At 51.4% G+C, this 23,425-nt stretch overlaps 1 protein-coding gene across 1 annotated transcript in view; it reads right to left on the bottom strand.

Annotated features, from left to right (window-relative positions):
• The window catches only part of gtf2f2a (general transcription factor IIF, polypeptide 2a), a 115,850-nt gene extending 93,235 nt beyond the window's left edge, over nt 1-22,615 (bottom strand). Inside the window, exon 1 of the mRNA XM_060833354.1 lies at nt 22,412-22,615. Within this exon, the coding sequence (XP_060689337.1) occupies nt 22,412-22,477 (66 nt within the window). The 5' untranslated portion in view covers nt 22,478-22,615. The remainder of the gene's footprint in view (nt 1-22,411) is intronic.
• Nucleotides 22,616-23,425: the final 810 nt, after the last annotated feature.

Below are 23,425 nucleotides of genomic sequence, written 5' to 3'. Positions count from 1 at the left end.
GCAGAGGAAGTCTGGAGAGGAATACAGTGGTTTTTGTCGAGGTTTGTCCAAAGCAGCGCCGTGACGCGAGACTCCGTGCTCTACAGTCTATTCCCCGGGACGCACACCGAGACGAACATCAACTGTGCCTGGAGGATCATCAACTCAATGAAGGACGCTCTCTGGGCGGTCCGAAACCTGTTGATTTTCCAGCTGAAGGAGTTGACCCCGACTGAGTGTTGCAGACTGGTACATTCCAAGGTCCAGGACTACGTGTTGAGAAACGCGCTGAGGCTTGGGGCAGCTGCTAAGGTGCGGTGGGGAAAGACCACCGTGTAACATCTGCCTGCCTAAGAAGAACAGGGGGGCCCATGCAGTCATTTGGGCTCTGCTGACGCCTCAGCTAAATATATGGGCATATGATTGATAAATGTACAGACCTGTATGTACAAATGCTAAATTCTGATCTCTGTATGCAAGTGTTTACATATGTATGGCATTACCAACTGTACAGACCATCAAATTATTTTATGAATAAAGTATATTTTAGAAATTAAAAAAAATCTGCCACTTCTTTCTCATTTTTTCCCTACAGACTCAATAAGCTGCCAATGTCCTCCTTTCTGATTTGCATCCTCCAAAAATCACTCTCTGTAAAATAAAGTTGCCTACATCCTTTTTAAGTCTTTCTCCTCTCACCTTAAAATATGCCACTTAGTTTTGAACATCTAGGGCTATTCACCCGTGCTAATCGCCTTATCTATACCCCTCATTATTTTATAAATCTCTAGACGGTCACCCCTCAACCTTCGACACTCCAGGGAAAAAAAAAGTGGCAGCCTATGGGCGGCATGGTGGCTCAGTGCTAAGCCTCACAGCACCAGGGACCCAAGTTCAATTCCCACCTTGGGCAACTGTCTGCGTGGAGTTTGCACATTCTCTTTGTGTCTGCATGGGTTTCCAAAGATGTGCAGGTTAGGTGAATTGGCCATGCTATATTGCCCGTAGAGTTAGGTGCATTAGTCAGGGGTGAATGTAGGAGAATGGGTTTGGGTGGGTTGCTCTTCAGAGGGTTGGTGTGGACTTGTTGGGCCGAAGGGCCTGTTTCCACACTGGGGGGAATCTAATCTAATCTATACTTATAACTGAAACCCTCCATTCCCAGCAATATCCTAGTAAATTGTTTCTGAAACCTCTCCAATTTAATAGCCTTTCTATAGCAGGGTGACCAGAACTGCACACACAGAACTGTACTCCAGAAGAGGTCACATCCATGACCCATACAACCACAACATGACATCCCAACTCCTATACTGAAAAGGTCTGAACAATAAAGGCAAGCTTGCTAAATGCCTCCCTTAACCAGCCTGTCTACCTGCAACACAAATTTTAACTTGAATCCCTAGGTCTCTCTGTTCTACAACACTACTCAAGGCCAGACTTTTAATTGTGTAAGTCCTGCTCTTGTTTTACTATAGAGTCATAGAGATATACAGCATGGAAACAGACCCTTTGGTCCAACCCGTCCATGCCAACCAGATATCCCAACCCAATCTAGTCCCACCTGTCAGCACCTGGCCATATCCCTCCAAACCCTTCCTATTCATTTACCCATCCAAATGCCTCTTAAATGTTGCAATTGTACCAGCCTCCACCACATCCTCTGGCAGCTCATTCCATACATGTACCACCCTCTGTCGCCCTTGTAGGCCTCTTTGACTCCCAACCCCAGGGAAAAGACTTTGCCTATTTACCCTATCCAATCCCCTCATAATTTTGTAAACCTCTAGAAGGTCACCCCTCAACCTCTGAAGCTCCAGGGAAAACAGCCCCAGCCTGTTCAGCTTCTCCCTGAAGCTCAAATCCTCCAACTCTGGCAACATCCTTGATCTTTTCTGAACCCTTTCAAGATTCACAGCATCTTTTTGATAAGACGACCAGAATTGCACGCAATATTCCAAAAATGGCCTAACCAATGTCCTGTATCACCACAACATGACCTCCCAACTCCTGTACTCAATACTCTGACCAATAAAGGAAAGCATACCAAACACCTTCTTCACTATCCTATCTACCTGCGACTCCACTTTCAAGGAGCTATGAACCTGCACTCCAAAAGTCTCTTTGTTCAGTAACACTCCCTAGGACCTTACCATTACGTGTATAAGTCCTGCTAAGATTTTCTTTCCCAAAATGCAACACCTCGCATTTATCTGAATTTAACTCCACCTGCCACTTCTCAGCCCATTGGCCCATCTGGTCAATATCCTGTTGTAATCTCAGGTAACCCTCTTCGCTGACAACAACAACTCCAATTTTGGTGCCATGTGCAAACTTACTGCCTGTACCTTTTACGCTGGCATTCAAAATGCAATACCTCGCATTTATTCAAATGAAACTCCACCTGCCACTCCTCAGCCCACTGACTCAGTTGATCCAAGATCTCTTTGTAATTTTAGAAAACATTCTTCACTGTCCACTACATCACCAATTTTGGTGCCATCCTCAAACTTACTAACCATGACTCTTATAATCTCAACACAGTTACCACCTTTCTTAAACAGTAAAACTGGTACCAATACAGCAATGGACAAGATAAAAAGGTAAATTTAAATCTTCCCAGTGAGCCAAGCACTCAAATGGAAGAGACTTAGAGTTATCTGAAACTCTTTCCCCAGGGTTTCCTCCAGAAACTTCAACTAGGTTATCATCCAGGACAGCATTAATATCACACCAAGTTCACTCTTTAGCATACCTAGCTTTGCTCATCTACACTGGCTACTGACAATAATGCTTTAGATTTCAAAGTCTCATTTTTTAAATCTTCCTTTGGTTTCCCAGGGTCTAGACCCCTCCAAGCCTATTACCCATGTCATATCCTTCACTTCTCTGGTTTGCTGTGCGCTCACTTCTCTCTTTTTCAGGCAGTACTTTCAGGAATTTCTAAGTATGGGAGTTAACACATCATGTTGAAGTTGTATGCGACATTGGTGAGGCCTCTTCTGGAAGACTGTGTCCAGTTCTGGTTGCCATGCTCCAGGAAGGATATTATCAAGCTGGAGAATATTCAGAAAAGACTTACCAGCACATTGCTGGGAATGGACAGACAGAGTTACAGGGAGAGGCTGGGGTTTTCTCACCAGACTATTGTAGGTTGAGGGGTGACCCTATAGAGTTTATAAAATCATGAGGGGTACAGATGAGGTGAATGGCAGGTGCTTTTTCCCTGGAAAAGGGGACTTCAAGACTAAGGGGCATATTTTTAAGATGAGAGAAGGATTTAAAAAGCACGAGCTCAACACTTTTTACACAGAGAGTAGTTCATATGTGGAATGACCTTCCAGAGGGAATGGTGGGTGCTGGTACAGTTACAATGTTTGAAAGACATTTGGATAAGATACATGAATAAGAAATGTTTGGAGAGATATGGGCCAAGCACAGGCAGGTGGGACCAGCTTAGTTTGGGATTATGGTCAGCATGGACTGGGTTGGACTGAAGGGTCTGTTTCCATACTGTATGACTCTATGGTGCCTACACTGTAAAATGCCCGTTGTGAGTCATTGCCCCTCACTCCTCTTAACATCTCCTCCTCAAACTTCCAATCTATTCACCTGACGTCTCGAAGGGATACCTTGAGAGGTTTCCATTATAAATGAAAGCTGTTATGGGTCATCCATAGCGCTATGCATAGTAATTTGAGGAGAATGACACTATGTATCAAAAAACTGCATCAAATGGTGCAGTGCAAGATAATTCTGCTTGGAGACATTGGGTTAGCAGTGAGTGGATTCTAAGTGTCCTGAAAGGTGTTGAAGGTAGCAGTTTACAGACAGTTATAAAAGGTCAGCTTAAAGGTAAAGTCACTATAGTCCCAGATGACCGTAGGTCTGCTCTCCCATTAGACAGAAATGAGTAGTGGTGGTTTAACCTGTGGGTCACCTCACGTTGGGCAAGGAGAGAGGTTGAGAAGGAGAGTTCTGCATGGTAAGCTCAGCCAATGCAGGAATTGAACCATACACTGGTGGCATCACTGAATAACAAACCAACCAGCCAAGCTAATCCACTCCACTCTACAATGGTCAACTTACTTCAGCAATGAAAGGTTTTGGGATCAAGGATAGATAATTAGTACTTCTACCTGAATACAATGGTTAATATGTTTCAAGTTACCATGCAGAAAGAGAAAGCCATTTCTGAGATCAGGTTATAGGCTCCTCTACAAATCAGTGAACAGCACTGGCTGACAGAAGACAATGATCAGACAGAGAAATGGCTGCTCACAACTTATTGGAGACATATCCTGTAGCTAGGAATTCTGAAACACTTGTCCAGTAATGACCAGTGAGAAGAATCATTTGACAGGCTTTACTGCTTGTGATGAATTTTAAAAGAAGCTCAGAAATGAAAGTGCCTTGACTTTCTACTTTGATGAATCAAGGTAGCACAATGGAAACTGGGAATAAATGAGCACTATTTCTGTAAGAACTAATGATTCAAATATGTGATTCGTATAAAAGGGAATGCTCCTCACTATAGTTTAAAAGCTGACTACAAAAGGAAGTGTTTGATCAAGTTTTTTTTAAACTCAGTTATCGCAAAAGTTTAAAAACATTAAATTTTGTGTCATTATTTCAGAAACTAACTTAACGTTGCAATTCCTTTAAATGGTATTTTTTTAAAAACAGAGTTCATAACTAGATGTAAGACATCCAATTGTAATCTACCCTCTCTGCTTGTCACTCACTTTAATCCTCCAAAGTTAGGCATCCACAGACCATTTAATTTAATGGACATATATTGTAACTGGAGTTAAACCTACAGTCTCCTGACTCACCTGTGAGCAACTACATAATAGATCTGCTGGTACTTTAATAAATATTGTTAAACAGTTTGAAGGGCATAACAGAGGAATGAAAGGTAAATTGACAGCAGGTCCAGATGGACACACACAGGCAAATAATAGGATAGGATGAAACACCAAAAGCAACAGGATTACTAAAAAGGTCCAAGATAAAAAAAAAATTGAGCTTGTCTAACTGTTTAAAAAAAGGTAAGCACCCAGACCCTGCAGAGATGGAAAGTCATCAGTAACTGGCTAACGGATAGGTAACACAGAGGAGCTGGTGTAGGCCATTCAGCCCTTTGAGCCTACGCTGCCATTATAAATCATGGCTCATCATTTACCCTGATGTCATATTCTTGTGCTCTCCTATATTTCTGGCCATTCTTTAGTAACAAGAGATTTAGCAATCTCTGTTTCAAACTTAGTTCATGACTAAGCTTGCTGAGGTAGAGGATTCCAAATATTCACCATTGTCTGAGTGAAGACCTTCCACCTCATCTCAATCCTAAACAGCTTGTTTTTTTATTCTAAGATTGTATCCCCAGGTTCTACACCACCATCCCAGGAATCAATCACCACCAAACATCATTCCTTAGGCACAATACTCCAAGTGCAGGCTCATCAGTGTTCCTTGTAAGTGAAGCAAGACTTCTTTGCTCCTGTACTGAAAACCTCTTGTAATACAGGCAAAAATGCCACCAGCCTTCTGAAGAGCTTGCTACACCTACATGTTCGCCTTCAGTGACTCAGAACCTGCAGATACCTAAATGTGTTTTGAACTTCAATGCTTTAGAGTTAGGCAGTTAAAACAATCAAACAATATCACAGCAGAAAGGACAACTAATATTGTTCCACGTCACAAAACACAATGTCATGATTTCAGCAAACCCTGCTACAAGACAAAAAGGAAACCCTAGCTTATTTTGACAGGGCAAAGGGCCACTTGAGAGAATGAAGTTGCTGTAGGTAGCCCCACATTCTGCACAAATCCATTGGGTCTCTGGCAAAAGCTAGATATGCCTCAACAATTTTTTAAACATAGCATGCAAAAAAAAAAACGTTTTCTACAGAAGGAGCTGAGTAAGTTGGACATCGGACTTATTTGATGCAATCCTCTCTCCAAAATTAGAGTGAGGTGACATTAATGACCATGAAGAACTCAGTGGAGGTACATGGATCAGAGCAAGTGGTTCACTGTCAGAACTGCCATCCTTCAAGTGAAGAAGCTGAACTGAGGCATTTTGTTCCATTTGTTCACACTTTATGGGTGTCACCTCCATTCCCACCAATTTTCTCATTGGCTGTGCAGGCCTCCAAGGCCCAGGCATTTCAGTGATTTACGGAATTGGAAGTCAATGCTGTGACGGTATGCTGACCCCAATCACCAAGCATGGAACCCTGCTCTCACAGCCACACAGATTAGAAGGAACACTGACATGGTTCATCCACTCCTAGTTACCACCTTAATGGATCATTACAAGTCGTTTGATACAACTAAGTTATTGCTAGGCCGTTACAGAAAGCAGAGAAGAACCAACTGAACGTTTTGGTTTCCTTTACCTAAGGGAAGATGTATTGGAGTCATCAGTGTGAGTCCAGAGTCACTGACAGGCCAGATGAAGTTAGGGTGGCTGCTTTTCTTTCCTCAAGGACATTAGCAAACCAGATGGGTTCTCAACAACAATCCAGTAGTTTTACGATCCTCATTATTAAGACTTGCCTTTTAATACCAGATTTATTTAATTAACTGAATTCACACTCAACTGTAGAATTTAAAGCGATATCATTAATCCAGGGATCTAGCCCAACAACATAACCACAACACTATCTAGGAAAATTTGGACCCAACCAGGACAACCAGTACCTCTCCGCTCTCACCCTCTCTCCAGCCTATCACCCTCACCTTCCACTTATCACATTCCCAATGCCCCTCCCCCCAAGTACCTCTTCACTACCTTTTATCTTAGCCTGCTTGGCACACCCTCCTCATTCCTGAAGAAGGGCTTATGCCCGAAACGTCGATTCTCCTGCTCCTTGGAGTTGCATGACCTGCTGCGCTTTTCCAGCAACACATTTTTCAGCACAACACTATCTTACCAATTAACCTTGTCTACATACAGTAGCATTTAATCTGGATCCAAACTGTATTATGTGGATTTCCATCTCCCTAGTAGCATTAAACAATCTGATGGCAAAACATCTAGTGCGGTCAGATAGGGATCTGAAATTTCTGCTTTCTTACACAAGAGGTTTGCGAAACAACTACTGGAACACATTTCCAGCTGTGGCTGTTTTAAAGCAGCTGCCGAATTGCAGTTTCAGATTTCCGTGTGGGGAAACACCTGGCCAGTTGTGATTATACAATCGCTCGATTTCACCTCACTGGCATGGCAGAGGGTGCAGATTATTCGGGTTCCTGATTCTGAGGGTGAAGTCTGCAAACTGGTGAAAATTTAGGAGAAAAGTGGACTGGAAAACCCCATAATTATGTCAAACAAGCACCAAGGACAGATGTGACATCTTCAAAACAGGTCCAAACCAAAACGAAGGCAAGCTCCTGCGACAAGGCGGTAATGGCCCTACCTCTCAACCAGGAGGCCTCAGTTCAGGTCCCACCTGTCCCAGAGGTAAATCATTACACCTCTAAACAGATTGATTAGAAAATATCTAAGAGAAACTAAAGGTATATATGTTACAATGGTTAACGGGACAAGGCACACCAAATACGACCGACAAGAAGTACACTAATGCAAATGAGACTGGAGCAGGATTGCAAACTTAGGGAACTCAGAACAAAGACAAATATCTCACACAAGTTAGGAGGCAAAAACATCAACTTAAAAAGTGAAGAGTCATCGAGATGTACAGCACGGAAACCGATCTCTTTGGAAGATTAGATCACAAGACATACGAACAGAAGTAGGCCATTCATCCTATTGAGTCTGTACCGCTGTATAATGGCTGACCTGATAGTCCTCAACTGCACTTTCCTGCCTCAGTCCTGTAACACTCTATTCCCTCACTTACTGAAAATCTATCTAACTCAGCTGCGAATATATTTAATGAACCAGCCTCGACAGCCCTAAGTGGTAAAGAATTCCACAGGTTCACAATCATCTGAGAAAATAAATCCTCCACATCTCTGTCTTTTGTGGGTGTCCCGTTACTTTGAGATGATATCTCTCATCCTAGATACTCCAACAAGGGCAAGTAAACTTTCTGCATCAACCCTGTTCTCTAAGAATCTTGTATGCTTCAGTAAGGTCACCTCTCAATCTTCTATATTCCAACGAGTACAGGTCCAACCTGCTGAGTCACTCCTCATAAGACAGTGCCCCCAAGACTTAGATGAACCGAGTGACCCTTCTCTGGACTGACTCCAGTAAATCTTTCCCTGGATAAAGGAAACCAAGACTTCTCACAATATTCTAAGCATGGTCCAACTAGTTTATTATATATTTTTAAACAAGATCTCTCCACATTTACACTCCATTCCTTTTGGAATAAAGACCGACATTTCACTTGCCTTCCTTATTATCTGCTGAGTTTCTAATCCCTGCTGTGCTTTCTCCAGTTAAATTATATTCAACTCCTCTATCCTTGCTAATCCCATAACCTTGCTGTTCCCCAATTCCATTTGCCAAGTTCTGTTCAGTCCTATCCTATTTAAATCTCTTTTTTAGACTCTGTGCCATCCTCATCACTTGCCTTCCCAGCTATTTTTGTATCATCCACAAACTTGGCTTTAGTACCTTCACTTTCTTCATCCAAATCATGAATATGTACTGCAAATAACTGTGGCTCCAGTATGGATCCCTTTGGCATACCACTAGTTACAGGTTGCCATCTTGACAATGTCTTCCTTAGCCAATCTTCTATTCTTGCCAATATGGTACATCCAAAATCATGAGTCAGGATCTTATTAAGTACCTTATCAAATGCCTTCTGAAAATTCAAGTGTATTACATTCAATGTTCCCTCTTTATCTATCCTGCTTATTACACAGTCACAGAGATGTACAGCATGGAAACAGACCCTTCGGTCCGACCCGTCCAGATATCCCAACCCAATCCAGTCCCACCTGCCAGCACCCGGCCCATATCCCTCCAAATCCTTCCTATCCAGATATCCACCTAAATGCCTTTTAAATGTTGCAATTGTACCAGCCTCCACCACTTCCTTTGGCAGCTCCATACATGTACCACCCTCTGCATGAAAACGTTGCCCCTTAGGTCTCTTTCATTTCTTTCCCCTCTCATCCTAAACCTATGCCCTCTAGTTCTGGATTCCCTGACCCCAGGGAAAAGACTTTGCCTAGTTACCCTATCCATGCCTCTCATAATTTTGTAAACCTCTAGAAGGTCACCCCTCAGCCTCTGACGCTCCAGGGAAAACAGCTCCAGCCTGTTCAGCCTCTCCCTATAGCTCAAATCCTCCAAAATTTGTCAGGCTTAATTTCCTTTTATGAGGCCAGTGCTGACTCTGCTTAATGATATTATGGATTTCTAAATGCTCTACCACTACACCCTTCATAATAGATAAATAACCTTTTCCCAGTAACAGATGTTGTTAACCAGCCTATAGTTTGCTCATCTTTTAAGAAGTTTTGCCTTTTTAAATGAAGGGGCTACATTGGCAGTTTCCCAATCCTCTGGATGTTTCCAGAATCTAAGGATTCTTGGAAGATTTCTACCAGAGCACCCATTAGCTCTGTAGCTAGTCCTTTTAATATCCTGGGACGCATCCCATCAGGTCCAATTAGTTTTAGTCCCATTAATTTTCCTGTACTTTCTCGCTAGTGATAGTTACTGTGTTTATTTTCTCTCCTGCTTTTGCCCCTTTAGATGTTTGCAATTATTTGTACCTTCTGCTGTGAATTCACAGTAATATGAATACTGAATTCAACTTCTTTGTCATTCCCTGATTCCCCATTATTTCCCTAGCCTTGCTCTCTGAGGGTCTTATGTTAACTTTCCACTCTCTTTTCCTTTTCACATATTTAAAAAAAAAACCTCTTGCTATCTGCCCTGATATTACTTTCAAGTGCATTTACTCCGAAAGCTAGTGCTTCCAAATAAACCTGTTGGACTATAACCTGGTGCTGTATGATTTTTAATTTTGTACACCCTAGACCAACACCAGCTCCTCCAAATCACTACTTTGACCACCTTTTGTTAGTTTTTAAAAACTTTCTGGTCCTCTGGCTTATGCTAATCTTTGCCTCAGTGCATTTTTTTCCTTTCAGTTTAATTCTACCCTTAACTTCTCTGGTTAGCCATAGTTGGCCTGTCTCATTCCTAGAGTCCTCCTTTCTTACTGGGATATATCTTTGGTATGAGCCAGTTTCTTAAATGTCCGCCATTAATTATCAAACATCTTTGCTGCTAATGTCCTTGCCCTGTCCACTCCAGCCAGGTCTGCCCGGATTCCTTTGTAATTATCCTTATTTAAGTTTAGCACAGTTGTTTCCAACCCTGAAAGGCTTTTTGAACTACGTCAGAAGTTAAAGATGATAATAACATCGGCAAAAGACAGTTTAGGAAAGATTCAGTGAAACAGTTAAGTGACGATTTTAATTAAGTCTGCATTCTTGCCGATGGTATTCAGGTTTAAGTTATGGAATGAAGAGCAGACAAATGATAAACATTAACACAAATAAAGGTGTTATTTGAAGTTAAATTGGAAAGCTACAGGTCAAATAACATTCGCCCAATGATGGAGAAATTGCACAGGTGCCCTGTGAACCCCTTGTCTGTATCTCCAATTGCTCCAATAAAATTAACAATTGCTCTTGGACTGCAAGGTCATTCTTCAAAAGAAGGTGGCAGTGGCTGTTGTGCTGCAGTGATAGTATCCCAACCTGAACCAGGAGGCCCGGGTTCAAGTCCCACATGCTCCAAAGATGTGTCATAATGCCTCTAAACAGTCAATTAGGAAATTACCTCAAAAGGGAAAAAAGGACAGACCAGAGGAAGGGAACAACACTAATAGGGGAACAGAGAGAGTCATAGTGTCATACAGATGTACAGCATGGAAACAGATCCTTTGATCCAACTCATCCTTGTCGACCAGATATCCTAAATAGAGTCCCATTTGCCAGCACCCAGCTCATATCCCACTAAAGCCTTCTTTGTTCATATACCCATCCAGATGCCTTTTAAATGTTGCAATTGTAGCAGCCTCTACCACTTCCTCTGGCAACTTCTTCCATACAAGCACCATCCTCTGCATGAAACAGTTGCCCCTCTGGTCCCTTTTAAATCTTTCCCCTCTCACCCTAAACCCGTGTCCTCTAGTTCTGGACTCCTCCACCCCAGGGAAAAGACCTTGCCTATTTATCGTACCAATGTCCCTCATGATTTTGTAAACCTCTGTAAGGTCACCCCTCAACCTCTGACACTCCAGGAAAAACCACCCTAACTTATTCAGCCCCTCCCTATAGCTCAAATCCTCCATTCCTGGCAACATCCTTGTAAATCTTTTCTGAACCCTTTCAAGTTTCATAACATCTTTCTGATAGGAAGGAAACCAGAATTGCACATAACATTCCAACAGTGGCCTAACCAATGTCCTGTACAGCCACAACACGACCTCCTAACTCCTGTACTCAATACTCTGACCAATAAAGGAAAGTATACCAAACACCATCTTCACTATCCTATCTACCTGCAACTCCACTTTTAAGGAACTATGAACCTAACAGTTCAAGCTGTCCTTGATCAGCAAACTCCCCATGACCTTACAATTAAGTGGATAAGTTAACCCGGATTTGCCTTTCCAAAATACAGCACCTCACATTTATCTAAACTGAACTCCATCTGTCACTCCCCATAACAAAGTTTTAGAAATTGTTGCCTGCAGATATTTTGAGTTTCATTATTAATTCCAGTGCCTGGACCCATTGAGAAACTTTTTCAGGAATTTGTAGGATTCATTAGCTATTGTCAATGGCATTTGCACCACGCATAAAAGATACATACAATAGTGAGAGCTGGATTCTGTATCTATTCATAAAAAAACTCAGTTTTACAGATGGGAGAAGGATGTGACATTAAAGGTTTAAACATTACAAGATCAGACACAAGATGGATGTTACACAAGTTGTCAGATTTCAAACATTAACTCTTTTTTCTGTCCACCGATATTGCTGGATCTATCGAGAATTTCTTCAGTATTTGCTGTTTAAATCTTAAATGTTGGTGCTATTTGTGCTGTGCATGAACTCACCTAATCTCTTCAAAAGAGAACTGGACTAGTTCTCAAACAGGGGTAGGATTGCATTATATAAAATGGAAATGAGGTCCTCTTGTGGCTGAGTGATTTAATTCCTACCTCTGAGCCAGTAGCCTGGCTTCAAGTGCTACCTACTCCAGAGATGTATAATAACATTTCTGAACAGGTTGATTAGAAAATATCCATAAAATTGAAGTAATTTAACAGTTAACACAAATCCAGCTAGTGTGGTCTGGCTTTGTTCACCTCAGACAATCGGAAAGGAATTTTCCAGATCCCCGCCCAGGCTTTTATTTTTGAACTGAATTTTTCTAAGCCTCTTCCATAAGATGTGTTGGCTGCAGGGATGGGTGGAGTGAAGTAGGAATTGTCAAGTCATTCTGCCCCAGTCATTATGATTGTGGGGCAACCTTAACAAATCAGTTAAATGCCTCCTGAATAATTGGGATAATTTTGTTATAACAGAGGAAATTATGGAGCTATAGGATTATCATTCGAGTGAAGGATAAACACCACCACCAGACTCGGTTGGCCAAACACACCATTTCCATGCTCGATGTAATTCTCATCCACCCTGTGCTGCCCACCGTCGACACCTCCTTCCTGCTGATATCCCCCAGACCGATCTCTATTTTCCACAATTCCCACCAATTTGACACCTAGACACCCTTCCATCTCCAATCGCCCTGCCTCTCATCTTGTATTCACAACTCATACATTTCTCCCCACTCATTCCCCTGCCATTCCTTCACTCTATTTCCTCCCACCACTGCCATTCCCAAATCCTTCATTCTTGCGTACCCTTGCCCATTTCTATCCAAACACCCTCACCTATCCCTCCCATTACCTAGTGACCCCTAGTCTCATGTCTCATTACATCATTCCCAACTCCTCCCTCCTCCACACAACCTCTCCCTCCCAATACACTCGTCTACACCGACCTCCCATTATCCTCCTCCCTTTATTAAAATTACTCTCACTCAGTCGCCCCTTTCCCAATACCTGCACATCTTCTCAACATACCCCAGTATCCCTCATAAGCCTCCAACACTTCATCCCCCATGGCTCCTCCCTGTAAATGTCAATCCACCATTTCCACCCTCTCTCCCCACTCTTTCCCCAACCACCTCCCACCCCAATCTCTTCCCTCTCGTACACTCCTATTACCATCTTCCTCAGCCCCCACTCCTTTGAATGCCACTACCATTACTCCCTTCTTTTTTCACTACCATTACACCCCCTCCTCCCCACAGTAAATGCTCCTCCTCCACCCGCTCCATATTCCCATTACCTTTCCTCCTATACTTCCCTTCATCTTTGCCCTCCCCATTCTGTAGATCCCTTCCACACATTCTCCTTGCTGCTACCACCTCAACTCCTCCCCCCACTCCCATTAGCCACAACCTCCCTTCTCCGTACTTTAATTAGCCGCCTCCCCAGCTACCATTACCACTACCCCCTTTATATCCCCCTATATCCCTTCCCCATGCCTTACTCCTCCAGTCCCATTCCCTTTACCTATCCAAGCTTCCCTGTCTACCCTTCCCAACCTATGCCACATTACCCCACCACCTCCCACCCATTCCCCATCTCATCCTTCACTTTACTCTTCCTCATTATCCATCCTCCCTCCCTCAATAGTCCTCACCACTCCCCCTCTCCCAATTGACCGTTCTCTTCCCAATACTCCTCCTCTCCCTTCCCCACACCCCTTCATCCCAATACCCAACTTTACCCCTCAGCCTTTTACCCCTCTCCAAACCCAATACCCTCCCTACACCGCACCCTATTACCTACCCAATCCTCCTCCTCACCTCTCCACATTAACCCCACTTCCCTTTTTCTCCTCATTAGTCCTCCACTATAACTCCATGTCTCTTATTACCACTTATTATCCTCCTCCCATCCCCCCATTGCCTTCTCATTCCCCTATAACCCCTCACTCCATCTTCCACTTGTCCTCTATCCCCATCCCCTCCCCCCTTACTGGTATTCCCTCTTTTCCACCCTCCAACATATTCCCCTTATCTCCCCCTTTATCCCACATCACTCCATCGCCATCCACCCTTATCTCACATGGTGCCCTTATCCCTCATTCCCCATTCCTCCTTTTTTCTTACCTCCTGTTCTCTTATGCACCATCCCCTTATACCCTGTCCCCACATGACTCCATATCCCCTTCTTACCCACCGTGCCCCTTAACCCCACATCCCCACTTATCCCCCTATCGTCCATCCCTCCCTACCCTCCACCCTTACCTTATTCACCCTGCTCTCCATATCCCCCTATTCCCCAACCCTCCATATCCTGATCACCACTTACCCCCATTCCTCCCTTATCTTCCACTTATCCCCCATTCCACATAACCCCACATCACCCAAAGCCCCTCATTCTTCCCTACCCCTTTGCCCCATCCCACCTTACCCCAATACCCCTCTTATCCCCACCCTCTTCTTTCCCCTATTTCCCCGATACTCCCCTATTTCCCCCATCCCTGATTTATCCCTTTCCTATCTGCAATCCCCTCATTGCCTTCATATCCGCCATTCCCCCTTATCCCTACATCACTTACTCCCATCCCTCCCTTAACTGCCCAACCACACCCCTTACCACCCTAATCCCCCGCCCCGCCTCCTTGTCCCCCCGCCCCCTCCTTGTTCCCCAACCCCCCCACCGCCTCATCCTTATCCCCCGACCCCACACGTTGCCCCCTCCTTATCCCGACCCCCGCCACACCCTCCTTATCCCCCCTGCCCCCTCCTTTGTCACCGCCACCCCTCCTCGTCCCCCCGCCCACTCCTTGTTCCCAGCCGCCCTCTCCTTAACCCCCACCCCACCTTGTCCCCCGCCACACCCCCATCCCCGTCCCCTCCTTGTCCTCCAACCCCGTTCTTGTCCCCCACCGTGCCCCCTTGTGTCCCCTGACACCTCCTTGTCCCCCCCAACCCACCCCCTTGTCCCCTGACCCCCCACCGCCCCCTCCTTGGCCCCAGCCGCCCTCTCCTTGTCCCCCAACCTTCCCTCCTTGTCCTCCCCGCCCTCTCCTTGTCCCCTGACCCGCCACCTCCTGATCTGACCCCCCGCCCCCTCCTTGTCCCCCGACCACCCCCTTGTCCCCTGACTCCCCCCACCGCCCCCTCCTTATCTCCCGCCCCCTCCTTGTCCCCAGCCGCCCTCTCCTTGTCCCCGACCCTCCTTGTCCCCCAACCCAACACCTCCTGATCCCCCGACCTCCCGCCCCTCCTTGTCCCCCCAACCATCCCCACTCCTTATACCCCCGCGCCCCCTTGTCCCTCGACCCCACCTTGTCCCCCGACCTCCCCTCCTTGTCCTCTGACCCCCCCACCCACTGCCCCCTCCTTATCACCTGCCGCCTCCTTGTCCCCAGCCGCCCCCTCCTTATTCCCCGCCCCCACCTTATCCCCGACCCCCCTCCTAATCCCCGACCTCCACCGCTGTCCCCTCCTTATCCCCCGACTCCCCCTGCTGCCCCCTCCTTATCCCCCTGCCCCTTCCTTATCCTCGACCCCCTCCTTAGCCCCCCACCCCCTCCTTGTCCCCCCACATCCCCTTGTCCGCTGCTGCCCTCCCTTGTTCCCCCGCCCCTCCCTCCTTGTCCCCCGACCCGTCCTCTCCTTGTCCCCCGACCCCTCGCCCCATCCTTGTCCCCCGACCTCCCCCGCCGCCCCCTCCTTATTCCCCGCTCCCACCTTATCCCCGACCCCCCTCCTAATCCCCGACCTCCACCGCTGTCCCCTCCTTATCCCCTGCTCCCTCCTTATCCCACAACACCCCCTGCTGCCCCCTCCCTATCCCCTGACCCCCCACAACTCTCCCACCTGATCCCCCTCACTCCTCCTTGTCCCCCGCACCCTCCTTGTCCCCCCGCCTGCTCCTTGTCCCCCGCCGCCCCCCATTATCCCCTTCCTGTGCCTTGTCCCCCACCGCCCCCCTTGTCCCCGCCCCCCCTTCGTTCTCCCCTACCCCTGCCCTTGTCCCCTGCCACCTCCCCTTATCCCCGCGCCGGTCCTTGTCCCCCACCACTCCCCTTATCCCCACCCCCTCCTTGTCCTCGCCGCCCCCCCTTGTGCCCCCTGACACCTCCTTGTACCCCCAGCCCACCCCCTTGTTCCCTGACCCACCCGCCACCCTCTCCTTATCCCCCGACCCCCCCGCCACCCCCTCCTTATGCCCCCGCTGCTACCTCCTTATACCCCGCCCCCTCATCCCGCCCACACCTTACCCACCTGCCGCCTCCTTATCCCCCGAACCCCCGCCCCTTATCCCCCTGCCTCCTCCTTATCCCCCGAGCCCCCCCACGCAGCCCCCTCCTTATCCCCTGACACCCCCGCCACCCGCTCCTTATCCCCCCGCCTCCTCCTTATCCCCCAAACCCCCCCCTCGCTGCCCCGTCCTTGTCCCCCACACCCCCCATTGTCCCCCCGCCTGCTCATTGTCCCCCACCACCCCCCATTATCCACTTCCCACGGTTTGTCCCCTGCTGCCTCTCTTATCCCCCACCCCCCTTGTCCCCCCCCACATTTTCCCCAGCCACGCCCATTATGCCCGCCCTCTCCTTTTCCCCTCTTCCCCTCCTTATCGCCCGACCCCTCAACCTGCCCCCTCCTTATCCCCCGACCCTGCCCCCTCCTTGTCCCTGCCCCTCCTTGACCCCCGCCCGCTCCTTGTCCCCCACCGCCCCCCATTATCCCCTGCCCCACCTTATCCCCCACCCCCTCCTTGTCCCCCACCCCCCTTGTCCGCCCTCGTTATCCCCCGCCCCGGCCCCTGCCATCCCCCATTATCCCCGTCCCCTCCTTGTCCCCCGCCCCCCTGCCCACCCCCTTGTTCCCTGACCAACCCCTTCTTCTCCCCCGCCACTCCTTGACCCCCGCTACCCTCTCCTTGTCCCCTGACACCCCCCGCTGTCCCATCCTTATGACCCGCCCCCTCCTTGTCCCACGACCCTCCCTCCTTGCCCCCCACCCCCTCCTTTTCCCCCGACTCGCCACCTTATCTCCCGACCCCGCTGCCCCCTCCTTATCCCGCCACCCCCTCATTATCCCCGACCCTCCATGACGCCCCCCCCTCCATATCCCCCGACCCCCGCCACTGTCCTCTCCTTATCCCAACCCCGCACGCCGCCCCTTCCTTATAATCCCCGCCCCCTTCTTGTCCCCCACTGCCCTCTTATCCCCGCCCTCCCTCCTTGTACCCCGCCATCCCCCCATCCCCCGTACCCCCTCCTTGTCCCCCACCACCCCTCTTATCTGAGCTGTCCCTTCTTGTCCCTCGTCACCACCCCATTCCCCGCCCCCTCCTTGCCCCCAATACCCCCGCCGCCCCACCTTATCCCCCCGACCACCCCCTTGTCCCCTGACCCCCACACTGCCGCTTCCACCTCATCCAAACCCCCCCCCCCCTCCACCGCCGCCCCTCCTGGTCATCCCCACGCCCCCTTGTCCCCCGACCACTCCTCCTTGTCCCCCGACCTCCTCTCCTTGTCCCCGACACCTCCCCCGCTACCCCCTCCTTATCTCCTCGCCCCTCATCCCCCGACCCCCCCCACAGCGCTCCCTCCTTATCCCTGACCCCACCCCGCTGCCCTCTCCTTATCCCAATCCCCCATGCCGCCCCTTCCTTATCCTCCCGCCACCCCCCCTTATTCCCCACCCATCCTTGTCCCCAGCCGCCCCCTCCTTGTCCCCCAACCTCCCCCTGCTGCCCCCTCCTTACCCCCCTGCCCCCTCCTTTTCCCCCCTGCCCCCTCCTTTTTCCCCCACCCCCTCATCCACCAACTCCCCCCAGCTGCCCCCTCCTTGCAGTCCAGCTCCCCCATCCCCCTTCGCCATCTCCTCATTATCCCCCAACCCCACCCCGCTTCCCCCTCCTTATCCCCTGACCCCCTGCCGCCCCCTCCTCATCTCCTGACCCCACCACTCCCCTCTCCTTGCCCACCTGCCCCCTCCTTATCCCCGGAACACCCCCGTCGCCCCGCCTTATCCCCCACCCCCTCCTTGTCCCCCGAACCCCCCGCCTCCTCCACCTTATCCCTGACCCCCCTTGTCCCATGCCACACACCCTTATCCCCTGCCAACCCCCCTTATTGCCGCCCCATCCTGGTCTCCCGCCATTCCCCCCATCCCCTGCCCCCTCCTTGTCCCCGACTCCCCCCTCCTTATCCCCCGCCGCCCCTCCTTGACAGCCGCCCACCCCTTGTCCCCTGCCGCCCCACCTTGTGCCCCCGACATCTCCTTGTCCCCCAACCCCGACTTGTTCCCTGACCCCCCCCCCCACCCCCCGCCACTCCAGTCTTATCCACCAACTCCTCCGGTGACCGCTCCTTATCCCCCAACCCCTCCTTATCCAGCCTTGGGCCCCCTGCCACCCCCTTGTCCCCTGACACACCAACCCACCTGCCACCCCCTCCTTATATCTCGGCCCTTCCTTGTCCACCATCACTCCTTGTGCCCCCTTACACCTCCTTGTCTCCCCGCCCCCTCCTTGTCCCCTGACCACCCCCCCAACACCTCCCTTATCCCCTGCCCCCTCCTTATCCCCCGCCCAGCCCCCTCATTATCCCCACCCCCCCCTTGTCCCCTTGTCCCCTGACCCCCCCAACACCCCCCTTATCCCCTGCCCCCTCATCATCCCCGCCCCTCCTTGTCCCCACCCCTGCCCCCACCCCGCCCCCTCCTTGTCCCCCTTCCCCCACCCTTGGCCACCCGCCCCCTCATTGTCCCTGCCCCACACACTCATTATCCCCCGCCCCCTTCTTGTCCCCCGCCACCCTCTTTGTCCCCAACCCCCCTTCCTGGTCCTCCAAACCGCCCACTCCTGGTCTCCGACTCCTCCTCCTTGTCCCCGCTGCCCCTCATCCTCTGACTGCCCCCCACCGTCCCCTCCTTATCCCCCGCCCCCTCCTTGTCCCCAACTGCTCCCTCCTTGACCCCCACCCCATCCTTGTCCCCCCGCCCCTCCTTGTCACCCAACCCGCCCCTCCTTGTCCCCCACCGCCCCCTTATCCCCGACTCTCTCGTCCCCCCCACCCCCTCCTTCTCCACGACTTCCCGCCGCCTCCTTTCCGCCACCCACCCCTTGTCCTCCGCTGCCCCACCTTGTGCCCCCCGACACCTCCTTGTCCCCTGATCCCCCCCACCACCCTCTCCTTGTCCCCAGCTGCACCCCCAATCCCTTGCCCCCTCCTTGTCCCCAGCCGCCCCCTCCTTATCCCCCCGCCCCCATTATCACCGCACCCTCCTTGTCCCTGCCCTGCCCTCTCCTTGTCCCCCCACCCCCTCCTTATCTCCCCGCCCCCCTCCTTGTCCCCCACCACCCCCTCCTTGTCCTCCAAACCGCCCATTCCTCGTCTCCGACTACCCCTCCTTGTCCCCAGCTGTCCCCTCCTTGTCCCCCACCCCATGCTTGTACCCCTCGCCCCCATCCTTGTCCTGCAACGCGCCCCCTCCTTGTCCTCCCACCCCCTCCTTGTAGCCCCACCCTGCTTCTTCCCGACTCTCGCCCCCCCACACCCTCCATGTCCCCTCTCGTCCCCCCTATCCCCCATCCCCACTTTGTCCCCTGCGTCCTCCTTGTGCCCGACTCCCCCCTCCTTATCCCCCGCTGCCTCTTCTTATCCTCTACCAACCCCGCCTTGTCCCCCGCTCCCCGACATCCCCTTCTTGTCCCCCATTCCCCGATATCCCCTTCTCAATTCCGGCTCCCCCACATCTTTGGTCCCCACCGCCCCTTCCTTTTACCCCCACCCCTTCCTTGTCCCCGGGCCCCATCCTAATCGCCCATCCACTTCTTGTTCTCCCCACACCCCCTTATCCCCGACCCCCTCCTTGTCCCCGACCGCCCCTGTACCCCCAGCCCCTCCTTGTCCCCAAAGCCGCCACATCCCCTTCTCCCGCTCCCCCACATTCCCTTCCCCCCCCACTCCCCCACATCCCCCCCCACTCTACCACATCCCCCCCCACTCTACCACATCCCCTTCTCCTGCTCTCCCACATTCCCCTTCGCAATCCCCACTCCCCCTTCGCAATCCCCGCTCCCCCCACACCCCCATCTCAATCCCCACTCCCCCACACCCCCATCGCAATCCCCACTCCCCCACACCCCCTTTGCAATCCCCCCAAATCCCCTTCGCAATCCCCCCATCCTCTTCTCGTCCCCACATCCCCGTCTCAATCCCCCCACATCCCCCTTCTCAGTCCCCCCCACATCCCCCTTCTCAGTCCCCCCCACATCCCCCTTCTCAATCCCCCCACATCCCCCTTCTCAATCCCCCCACATCCCCCTTCTCAGTCCCCCCACATCCCCCTTCTCAGTCCCCCCCACATCCCCCTTCTCAGTCCCCCCCACATCCCCCTTCTCAGTCCCCCCCACATCCCCCTTCTCAGTCCCCCCCACATCCCCCTTCTCAATCCCCCCACATCCCCCTTCTCAATCCCCCCCACATCCCCATCTCAATACCCCCCATCCCCCGTCTCAATCCCCCCCATCCCCCGTCTCAATCCCCTACACCCCTGTCTCCATCCCCTTCTCAATCCCCCCACATCCCCCTTCTCAGTCCCCCCACATCCCCCTTCTCAGTCCCCACTCCCCCACACCCCCTTCGCAATCCCCCGAAATCCCCTTCGCAATCCCCCCATCCTCTTCTCGTCCCCACATCCCATTCTCAATCCCCCCATATCCCCATCTCAATCCCCCCCATCCCCTTCTCATCCCCCCCCATCCCTGTCTCCATCCCCTTCTCAATCCCCACTCCCCCACACCCCCATCGCAATCCCCACTCCCCCACACCCCCTTCGCAATCCCCACTCCCCCACACCCCCTTCGCAATCCCCACTCCCCCACACCCCCATCGCAATCCCCACTCCCCCACACCCCCTTCGCAATCCCCACTCCCCCACACCCCCTTCGCAATCCCCACTCCCCCACACCCCCATCGCAATCCCCACTCCCCCACACCCCCTTCGCAATCCCCACTCCCCCACACCCCCTTCGCAATCCCCACTCCCCCACACCCCCTTCGCAATCCCCCCAAATCCCCTTCGCAATCCCCCCATCCTCTTCTCGTCCCCACATCCCCATCTCAATCCCCCCACATCCCCCTTCTCAGTCCCCCCCACATCCCCCTTCTCAGTCCCCCCCACATCCCCCTTCTCAGTCCCCCCACATCCCCCTTCTCAGTCCCCCCACATCCCCCTTCTCAGTCCCCCCCACATCCCCCTTCTCAGTCCCCCCCACATCCCCCTTCTCAATCCCCCCACATCCCCATCTCAATACCCCCCATCCCCCGTCTCAATCCCCCCCCATCCCCCGTCTCCATCCCCTTCGCAATCCCCACTCCCCCACACCCCCTTCGCAATCCCCACTCCCCCACACCCCCTTCGCAATCCCCCCAAATCCCCTTCGCAATCCCCCCATCCTCTTCTCGTCCCCACATCCCCGTCTCAATCCCCCCACATCCCCCTTCTCAGTCCCCCCCACATCCCCCTTCTCAGTCCCCCCCACATCCCCCTTCTCAGTCCCCCCACATCCCCCTTCTCAGTCCCCCCACATCCCCCTTCTCAGTCCCCCCCACATCCCCCTTCTCAGTCCCCCCCACATCCCCCTTCTCAGTCCCCCCACATCCCCATCTCAATACCCCCCATCCCCCGTCTCAATCCCCCCCCATCCCCCGTCTCCATCCCCTTCTCAATCCCCACTCCCCCACACCCCCTTCGCAATCCCCCGAAATCCCCTTCGCAATCCCCCCATCCTCTTCTCGTCCCCACATCCCCGTCTCAATCCCCTCACACCCCCTTCGCAATCCCCCCATCCCCCATTCTCACCCCCCCCCTCCAATCCCGGGTATACCCCTCTCCCCTACTGGCTGACCCTGTCCCCTCCCCTCCCCTCCCGGGGGCTGGGGGGTGGGGGTGGTGCTGTCCCTGTCCCCTCCCGGCGGTGTGGGGGTGGGGTGTGTGTGGGGGTGGGGTGTGTGTGGGGGTGGGGTGTGTGTGGGGGTGGGGGTGGGGGTGGGGGTGGGGGTGGGGTGTGTGTGGGGGTGGGGGTGGGGGTGGGGTGGGGGTTGGGGTGGGGGTGGGGTGGGGGTGGGGTGGGGGTGGGGTGTGTGTGGGGGTGGGGGTGGGGGTGGGGTGGGGGTGGGGGTGGGGTGGGGGTGGGGGTGGGGGTGGGGGTGGGGGTGGGGGTGGTGCTGACCCTGTCCCCTCCCGGCAGTGTGGGGGTGGGGGTGGGGGGGTGTGTCTGTGGGTGGGGGGTGTCTGTGGGGTGGGGTGTGTGTGGGGGTGGGGGTGGGGGTGGGGTGTGTGTGGGGGTGGGGTGGGGGTGGGGGTGGTGCTGACCTTGACCAGCCAGACGCCGGTGTTCAGTTTGATTCCGGTCAGATCCAGTTCCCCTCTCTCGCTCATGTCCGCGCGCTCACCGCCATCTACCCAGCAGCCTCTCTGCTTGCCGCACGGCGGCCGGGCCGGTCCACGCCGCAGCCGCCCGTCCAGAAACGCCTTTCTCGAAACCTACACAAAGCACAGCCAGCTGTGTCCCAACTCCTCGTCCAAGACCCAGACCTAGTGGGCACATGTCCTCACAATATCTTTCTTTTGCCTCGTGTTAAATTTTGTTTCTTTATATTTCCTGTTGGACATTCCATCTGCAGATAATTGCGTATATTATCTCACATTTTTTTTTCATTTCCTCAATATTTTTGCAACCAGGAAGGACAGACAAATTACATTTTATCCCTCATTGCTTTATGGATATTTGTTAGCCACTGGATTGCAGACATATCTAGAGGTGACATTCTCCTTCCTGGACAAAATTAATGAGGTAGTTTTTTTTTAAAGAACTATCTAGCAGGGTTATATTCTGCAAGGTATTCTTGATTTTTCAATTTGTTTGCCAGAGTGGTATTTGTACTTTTTAAAAGTTCTTTCACAGAACATGAGAATCACCAGCAAGACAATGTTCATCCCAATCCCATTCTCTCCCTTGTCAACACACTCCCCCTCGTCCTACCAAGGTCTCTGTGCATATTTGAGGGGGTCACTGAACTCTACTCATCAGGTTATCATAACCCAGGCTGCACTATTAGATTTTAGATTTAGATTACTTACAGTATGGAAACAGGCTGTGAGAAACTTAGCCCACACACTTCAATAATTTCAGTCCGAGACAAGATCTGAATGAGTCGTGTCATTTATTTTACTCTTGCAAGAGGGTGTGATGTCCACTGTCTGTCTACAAGGGCAAGGGACTCACACCGAATTCAACGAATACTCGATATTTATATAATTTGGTTTCAATATTTTTTTAAATTTCATTGCTCCTCCCCTGTTTACATCCTCCACTTCCCTAAGAAC

The sequence above is a fragment of the Hemiscyllium ocellatum genome, chromosome 12 (assembly GCF_020745735.1).
Source record: "Hemiscyllium ocellatum isolate sHemOce1 chromosome 12, sHemOce1.pat.X.cur, whole genome shotgun sequence".
Lineage (NCBI taxonomy): Eukaryota > Metazoa > Chordata > Chondrichthyes > Orectolobiformes > Hemiscylliidae > Hemiscyllium > Hemiscyllium ocellatum.
The sequence above is the reverse complement of the archived record's forward strand: the minus strand, read 5'-3'. Positions and strand labels throughout refer to the sequence as shown.